The sequence below is a fragment of the Bos grunniens genome, chromosome 11 (assembly GCF_055505025.1).
Source record: "Bos grunniens cultivar Pamir isolate PY7600 chromosome 11, Bosgru_T2T1.0, whole genome shotgun sequence".
Taxonomy (NCBI): Eukaryota; Metazoa; Chordata; class Mammalia; order Artiodactyla; family Bovidae; genus Bos; species Bos grunniens.
The window spans coordinates 97,533,475-97,542,622 of record NC_141175.1 but is presented as its reverse complement, the minus strand read 5'-3'; the positions used below and the strand labels follow the sequence as shown (position 1 = coordinate 97,542,622).

The 9,148-nt window shown below is 42.7% G+C and overlaps 1 protein-coding gene across 1 annotated transcript in view; it reads left to right on the top strand.

Moving 5' to 3' along the window:
• Positions 1-3,003: 3,003 nt before the first annotated feature.
• The window catches only part of M1AP (meiosis 1 associated protein), a 90,511-nt gene continuing 84,366 nt past the window's right edge, over positions 3,004-9,148 (top strand). Inside the window, exons 1-2 of the mRNA XM_086327737.1 lie at positions 3,004-3,176; positions 7,002-7,293. Of these exons, the coding sequence (XP_086183863.1) occupies positions 7,054-7,293 (240 nt within the window). The 5' untranslated portion in view covers positions 3,004-3,176; positions 7,002-7,053. The remainder of the gene's footprint in view (positions 3,177-7,001; positions 7,294-9,148) is intronic.

Here is a 9,148-nt window from a genome sequence, read left to right as displayed (position 1 = left end):
GAAATAAAAAACATGAACAGATCAATTATGTAATGAAACTGAATCAGTAATAAAACAACTCCTACAAAACAAAAGTCTAGGACCGAATGGCTTCCTTCTACCAAACATTTAGAGAAGAGTTAACACCTATGCTTTCCAAACTAGTTCAAAAAAATTTCAGAGGAAGAAATGCTTTCAAACTCATTCTACAAAGCAGGCATCACCCTGATACCGAAACCAAAGATATAACCAAAAAATGAGAAAATTATAGGCCAATATCACTGATGACCATAGATGCAAAAATCCTCAATAAAATAATAGGAAAATGAATTCAATAATACATTAAAAGGCTCATATGCCATGATCAAGTGGGATTCAATTCTCACAACTTAATCAATGTGATACACCAAATTCACAAATTGAAGAACAAAAATCATATGATCATCTCATGCAGAAAAAGTTTTAATGAAAGTAAACATCTATTCATGATTAAAAACTCATCAAAAATAATAAATTAATAAAATAAAAACTAAAAAATATTTTTAAAAACTCATCAAAATGAATATAGAGGGAACAAATCTCAACATAATAAAGGCCATATATGATAAGCCCACATTTATGTTTCAGTAAAGTTTCAGGATACAAAATTAATATACAGAAATCAGTTGCATTTCTATACACTAAGAACTATAGTAAGTCCACTACATATGAACAAGTTCAGTTCCAAGAGCATGTTCATAAGTCTACTTTATTCATTCTGAAGACATACAGATGGGCAACAGGGACATGAAAAGATGGTCAAGATTATTAATATTGGGGAAATGCAAATTGAAATCACAATGAGATGTCACCTCACATCTGTCACTATGGCTGTTATCAAAAGGACAACAAATAACGTGTTGGCAAGGGTGTGGAGAAAAGGGAACCCTCATACACTGATGGTGGGAATTTAAATTGGTACAGGCACTATGGAAACCAGCATGGTTCTAGTATAACTAGAACTACCATAGGATTCAGGAATTCCACTCCTGCCTATTTGTCTGAAGAAAATGAAAACACTAATTAGAAAAGATACATGCATCTCTATGTTCACTACAGCATTATTTACAATAGCCAAGATATGGAATCAGCCCAAGAGCCCATCAATAGATGAATGGATAAAGCAGATGTGATATACATGTATGTACAAATATATGTGCACATATATGGGGCTGCCCAGGTGGCACTAGTGGTAAAGAACCTGCCTGCCAATGCAGTAGATGTAAGAGACCTGGGTTTGATCCCTGGGTCAGGAAGATTTCCCCTGGAGGAGGGCATGGCCACCCACTCTAGTACTCTTGCCTGGAGAATCCCATGGACATAGAAGCCTGGGGGGCTACAGTCCATTGGGTTGCACAGAGTCAGACACAGCTGAAGCGGTTTAGCACACACACACACAATCATGCACATACATACAACAGAATACTGCTCAACCATTAAATTAATGAAATCTTGCCGCTTGCAACAACATGGTTGCACCTAGAAAGCATTGCTGCTAAGTCACTTCAGTCATGCCCAACTCCATGCGACCCACCAGGGTCCCCTGTCCCTGGGATTCTCCAAGCAAGAACACTGAGGTGGGTTGCCATTTCCTTCTCCAATGCATGAAAGTGAAAAGTGAAATGGAAGTCACTCAGTCATGTCCGACTCTTCGCGACCCCATGGACTGCAGCCTACCAGGCTCCTCCATCCATGGGATTTGCCAGGCAAGAGTACTGGAGTGGGGTGCCATTGCCTTCTCCAGAAAGTGTTAGGCTAAGTGAAATGAGTCAGACAATTACAATATTTTATGACTTCACTTATATGTGGAACATAAAAAACAAAACAAATGAACAGTCAACCATAAAGAAACAGAGTATAGATAGAACAAACAGGGGGTTACCAGAGGGTGGGGGGTTGGCGGGGAGAGGGGAGTATGGAATGAAATAGGTGAGGGAGAGTAACAGGTACAAACTTCTAGTTGCAAAATAAATTAGTTACAGGTATGAAAAACGTACAGTGTGGAAATATAGTCAGTAACTATGTAATATCTTTGTACAGTGACAAAAGTAACGATGCATTGTGATGTTCAGTTTGAATTGTATAGAAATACCAAATCACTATGTTGTCTAACAGGAACTAACATAATTTTAAAGGTCAATTATACTTCAAAAACACAGAAAAAAAAAAAAAAAACACCTCATAGTAAAGAGATCAGATTTGTGGTTACCAGAGCCAAAGGCAGGTTGGGGTGGATGAAGGCAATCAAAAAGTACAAAATCCCAGTTATAAGTAAGTACTAGGGATATCATGTACAATGTAAATAACACTGCTGGAGAAGGAAATGGCAACCCACTCCAGTGTTCTTGCCTGGAGAATCCCAGGGACGGGGGAGCCTGGTGGCCTGTCGTCTCTGGGGTCGCACAGAGTCGGACACGACTGAAGCGACTTAGCAGCAGCAGCAGCAGCATGTTATATATGGAAGTTGTTAAACAGCGTAAATCCTAAGAGGTCTCATCACAAGAAAAAAATTTTTTTAAATTTTTAATTGTGTATTTATGTGAGATGATGGATATTCAATAAATTTATTGTGGTAAGCCTTTCGTGACGTATGTAAGTTAAATCATTATGCTGTACACCTTAAACGTATTCAGTACTGGATGTCAATCACATATCTCAATAAAGTTGGAAGAAAAAGAGTGACGGAGTCAATGAGTGAACCCAGGAATAAGATTGGAATACCGCTGGAGTTTCATGGGGTAGGAGTAGCTTGAGGAAGTGTCGGGTTTGGCATAATATTCTCAACACAAATCCGAAACTCTATCTAAGCGTCAAAGAAGGGCTGTTAACCCTGGTGCAGCCTTGAAGACTGCCATCCCAAAGAGCAGCCTCAAGCGGACACTGAGGAGGCGTCAGCAGTGAGCCGCCCAGCCTGAGGGGGGCGCCCTCAGAAGCGGTGGAGCACGCCGACGGCCGGAAGGGCCCGGTAGCCCGGTCTTTGCCTTCACGAAGTGGGGGTTCTCTGCAGGTGTGGGAACAGAGTAGAGGACCAAAAGCTGGGAGCCGGGTTGCGGGCAGCACTTCGCAGGAAAGGCTTGGGCTGACCTCGGGCTTGCCCTCACGGGGTGTCGACAGGCACCCGGTCAGCTGCCAGGGAAGCCTGCCGCCCGGAGGCCCAGGTCAGACGCGTGTGTGAAGCCGCCTGCCGCTCGCGGTTCTGACAGGGCGGACGGAGCCGAGTCTCCTCCTCTGCTGACCCTCCCGCGCCTGGGGCCTAGGCGGCCAGGCCGCCAGGCCGCGTAGGTGCCCTGCTGACAGCCCAAGACACTTTGAGTGGGAGGGGGGCAGGAAAATATATTAACTTCTTGTAAATCAATAGGAAACAGTGAAACCTCTGGGTCAAAGAAAAGGGGTTCGGTTTGGTTTGGTTTTTCTTACAAGGGTGGGGGAATGAAATTTGAGGGCCTACGAAAATGTTTAAATTTTTTTTCTTTTAAACGCTGCTGCTAAGTCGCTTCAGTCGTGTCGGACTCTGTGCGACCCCATAGACGGTAGCCCACCAGGCTCCGCCGTCCCTGGGATTTTCCAGGCAAGAGTACTGGAGTGGGTTGCCATTGCCTTCTCCGTCTTTTAAATGGGGGTTCACGAAAGCAAAGGTGCTTAGGATCATGAAATTTTTAATGCAGCCCAGTGGGAGGGAGAACCATTGACTCATAACACATAAAGTGTCCAATATAGAAGTTACAGGTGCTTTTATAGGGGCTTATTAAAGGGCCCTAAGCTATAAAGACCTGAAGTTTGAGACCTAACGGATGAGTAGGGTTAAGGAGGGGACTACTCAAAAGAGACTATCCAAGGGCAGGATCCAGAGCAAGGGGCCAACCGCCTTGGGGAGGTGAAGGGTGCCGGCAAGGGCAAGGAGGATGGAACAGGGGAGGGGGTCGGCGGGGTGTCTCATGGCAAGAAGATAGAGAGTTGGGAGGAAGATGCCTGCAGAATTTCGGAGCCAGGGTAGAGATTTCAGATTTTGTTCCAAGTGTATGTGGAGGCCATTGAAAGGTTTTTTGGCAAGGGAGTAACGTGATGGCTTTTGGTGGTTCAAGGCCCAGATTTAACCTGTTTACAGAGGAACATCAGTAAGTGGGCATTCTTGTCAAAAGTGGAGAATATAGGGTCACAAATAGTCAGATGCTGCTTAGAACCACGCCCAGATGCATTAGAAGCATTATCGCGTTTGATGATACAAGGAAGAAAGCTGCCTTTTACCTCATTTAAAGAACAATATTGGAATTGTATAGTCTAAAAATGACTGTGGGGTGAGGTGATGATTTGGGAAATTGGGATTGACATATATACATGATTGATACTGCGTATGCAGTAGATAACTGTTGAGAACCTGATGTGAAGAGCGGACTCATTGGAAAACACCCTGATGCTGGGAAAGATTGAGGGCAGGAGGAGAAGGGGGTGACCCAGGATGAGATGGTTGGATGGCATCACGGACTTAATGGACATGGGTTTGAGCAAACTCTGAGAGATAGTGGAGGACAGGGAAGCCTGGCGTACTGCAGTCCATGGGGTTGCAAAGAGCTGGACACAAGTGAACAACAGGAATCCAGCACACTTGATCTAGCACATGAAAGAGTGCATCTGACTCTTTCGCAACCCCCGTGGACTGTATCCCACCAGGCTCCTCTGTCCGTGGGATTTCCCAGACAAGAATATTGGAGTGGGTTGCCATTTCCTTCTCCAGGGGAGCTTTTCAACCCAGGGATTAAACCCACACTCCTTCCTTTGTTGTTCAGTCGCTAAGTTAGTCCACTTCTTTGTGACCGCATGGACTGCAGCACACCAGGCTCTGCTCAAACTCAAATCCATTAAGTCGGTGATGCCATCCAACCATCTCATCTTCTATCAACCCCGTCTCCTCCTGCCCACAATCTTCCTCAGCATCAGGGTCTTTTTCAATGAGTCAGCTCCTCACATCAGGTGGCCAAAGTATTGGAGCTTCAGTTTCAGCATCAGTCCTTCCAATCAATATTCAGGGTTGATTTTCTTGGCAGGTGGATTCTCTACCACTAAGCCACCTGGGAACCCCATCTCTAAGAATAAAATTTAGTAAAAGATGAGACCTTTGGGGAAAATTATGAAATTATAAAATCTGTATATTCTTTTAGATTTTCTGTATGAACAATCAATCATATCATCTTGGCAAACAGTGACAGTTTTATTTCTTCCATTGCAGTGCCTTTTTTTTAATGTGCCAAGTTTATTTGTCTTGCCTTATTGCTACCTTCACTACTGTGTTGAAGTGATGATAGCAGCCTCCTTGTCTTGGAAAACTTTCAGCATCAACATTAAGAACTGTATTTGCTTGTTTTATAAATATTTTATCAGATTATTCCTATTGTCTACTCCTAGTTTACTGAGGTTGATTCTTTATCATGTATGAATGTTGTTTTCTTGCATCTATTGAGATGACCATATAATATTTAATCTTTTAATATGATGAATTACAGTGACTTTTTCTAATGTTATGTCAACCTTATGTTCTTGAGGTAAACCCAGCTTGGTTATGATGTGTTATTCCTTTTATATATTGATTTTTTTCAATTTGCTTATATTTTGCTTAGGATTCTTACATCTAAGTTCATGGATGAGATTGTCCTATAATTTTTTTCTTATAAAAAATTATCTGATTTGGGCATCAAAGGTTATGCTAACCTACTAAAATCAGTGGTGTTCTCCTGTGCTCTGCAAGAATCTGTTTGAAATTCTTGATCTTTGAGAGTAATATGGAACTCATCAGTGGAATTATGTGGTCCTGTAGTTTGCTTCATGGGAACATATTTGACTACTAATCTCATTTTCTCACTGGTTATAGACTATTTATGTTTTTTAAATTTATTTTTGATTTAGTATTTGTTAAATATGGTTTCCTAGAAATTTGTCCATTTTATTAAACTTACTGGTATAAAGTTGTTCATTATATCCTTTTGTAACCTTTTCCATGCTTGAGTATTTGTAATGATGTTCCCTCCTCATTGCTGATGTTTGTTCCAAGTTTTCATTTGTTCTCTTTTCCAAATCTGAGCCCTGGGGATAAGTGTAAGTAGCCAGTAAAGAAAAAAGGCAGGGCTGTTGCAGGTATAGAAAACAGCATGAGCAAATGCACTGAAGTTGATGGTATACTTGGTTTTATTTCAGTGAAAAACTTGAGGTAAAGAATAGCCTCCAATAAGACTGAAGATCAAGTCATAAAGGGTTTTGAGTGAGTCTTGGAGGGTGAAAATGTAGTTATATTTTCATTTTTAAGAATTACTATGTACAAAATAAACACTTTGCTAAGCTCTGATATATAGAGTGGGTAATTTCTCTATCCTTGGGAAGCTCACAATACAGTGGGAGAGGCAGTCAGGGAGACAAATTATACTACAGTGCAATGCCAATAAAGAAACAAAGTTCATGAAGACAGATAGCTTACTTTGAGACTGTAGTTTGACTTTTTTGATTAGTTCCCATTCAACATTGCTAATCATCCTCAGCCTTACATTACAGGCAAACATCTAGATACCTTGGCAGCTGTTAAGATTAGGATAGCCTAGAGAAACTTGAGGAGAAGGCAATGGCACCCCACTTCAGTACTCTTGCCTGGCAAATCCCATGGATGGAGGAGCCTGGTGGGCTGCAGTCCATGGGGTCGCTAGGAGTCGGACACAACTGAGCAACTTCACTTTCACTTTTCACTTTCACGCATTGGAGAAGGAAATGGCAACCCACTCCAGTGTTTCAGTGGAGAATCCCAGGGACGGGGAGCCTGGTGGGCTGCCGTCTCTGGGGTCGCACAGAGTTGGACATGACTGAAGCGACTTAGCAGCAGCAGCAGAGAAACTTGAGTCATCACCTGGTTTGACTTCTTTCTGAACTTAGTTCCCTAGATCTGTGTTCATTGTTTCAACCTTCAGTTTTATGAAAACCAGTGATTTCTCTTTTCTTCCTTACAGGTGTAGAGAATATCTCAGTGGCGGCTACAGTACCACCTCTGGTCTGGCTGCCATGCATCATGGGCAAATGGCTAGTAAAAGGCCCTCTAATCCCACACAGATGTACCAGCAACCTCCAAGGCTTCTCATTGTGCATATTGCTCTACCATCCTGGGCTAACGTCTGTTCCAACCTCTGTGAGGCTCTGCAGAACTTTTTCTCTCTAGCCTGCAGCTTGATGGGCCCCAGCCGCATCCCTCTCTTCAGCTTATACATTGTACAAAATCAGCACGAGTGCATCCTCCCTTTTGTGGTGAGTATATCTATACTTGTTCATTTTATCCTGAAAGCAGAGGTGAGAGTTCTGGAACAGAGATCAGTTATTATTACTTAAAGCAATAACTATGCCCACTCCCCATACCCATAACTCACAGGCAACACAATGAGAGCCTCATATCATCCTACACACAGGGGATTTGTACTGAAGGAAAAGAACCCCCAAATTATTAATATGAGACTGTAAATAAGCCATGTCTTGCCCCCCACCTCCAGTCCTGAGAGAGAGAAATCTTGGCATTTACAGTCCTTTGGAATGTAAGCAGCTGACCTCTTTCATCCCCCTTTGAAATGTAAGCACAAGGAAATAAATCTCTAAATTTCTTCAGAAGTCTCTGGCTACTCTACCACCCTTTAATTTCTAAAACTTGTCTTTTGACCCAGGTTCTAGTTTTTTGCTCAGAAAGCCCCATCTGTGCAGAAACATGAAAATATTTTTTACACAGGACTCAGGTGAAACTCCCCCTAGTTTCAGAAGGCAAAGGATGGGCTAAGGGCAATGCTTTTACCAAGCTCCCTCACACATAGGTAACTCTTTTCCTCCTCAAACAAACCCAATTTTTTACTTCCTCCCCTTTACAAAGTTCAGAGTCTCAGGGATGGGAAAGACTTCAGTTCAGTTCAGTTCAGTTGCTCAGTTATGTCCAACTCTTTGCGACCCCATGAACTGCAGCACGCCAGGCCTCCCTGTCCATCACCAACTCCTGGAGTTCACCCAAACTCATGCCCATCGAGTCAGTGATGCCACCCAGCCATCTCATCCTCTCTCGTCCCCTTCTCCTCCTGCCCCCAATCCCTCCCAGCATCAGAGTCTTTTCCAATGAGTCAACTCTTCGCATAAGGTGGCCAAAGTATTGGAGTATCTGCTTTAGCATCAGTCCTTCCAAAGAACACCCAGGACTGATCTCCTTTAGAATGGACTGGTTGGATCTCCTTGCAATCCAAGGGACTCTCAAGAGTCTTCTCCAACACCACAGTTCAAAAGCATCAATTCTTCGGTGCTCAGCTTTCTTCACAGTCCAACTTTCACATCCATACATGACCACTGGAAAAACCATAGCCTTGACTAGATGGACCTTGGTTGGCAAAGTAATGTCTCTGCTTTTGAATATGCTATTTAGGTTGGTCATAACTTTCCTTCCAAGGAGTAAGCGTCTTTTAATTTCATGGCTGCAGTCACCATCTGCAGTGATTTTGGAGCCCAAAAAGATAAAGTCTGACACTGTTTCCACTGTTTCCCCATCTATTTCCCATGAAATGATGGGACCAGATGCCATGATCTTAGTTTTCTGAATGCTGAGCTGTAAGCCAACTTTTTCACTCTCCACTTTCACTTTCATCAAGAGGCTTTTTAGTTCCTCTTCACTTTCTGCCATAAGGGTGGTGTCATCTGCATATCTGAGGTTATTGATATTTCTCCCGGCAATCTTGATTCCAGCTTGTGCTTCTTCCAGCCCAGCGTTTCTCATGATGTACTCTGCATAGAAGTTAAATAAACAGGGTGACAATATACAGCCTTGCCGTACTCCTTTTCCTATTTGGAACCAGTCTGTTGTTCTAACTGTTACTTCCTGACCTGCATATAGGTTTCTCAAGAGGCAGGTCAGGTGGTCTGTTATTCCCATCTCTTTCAGAATTTTCCACAGTTTATTGTGATCCACATAGTCAAAGGCTTTGGCATAGTCAATAAAGCAGAAATAGATGTTTTTCTGGAACTCTCTTCCTTTTTCCATGATCCAGCGGGAAGATCTCCTGGAGAAGGGAATGGCAACCCATTCCAGTATTCTTGCCTCCCCCACCCACCCAAAAGACTTCAGAGGTTCTAGTAAATC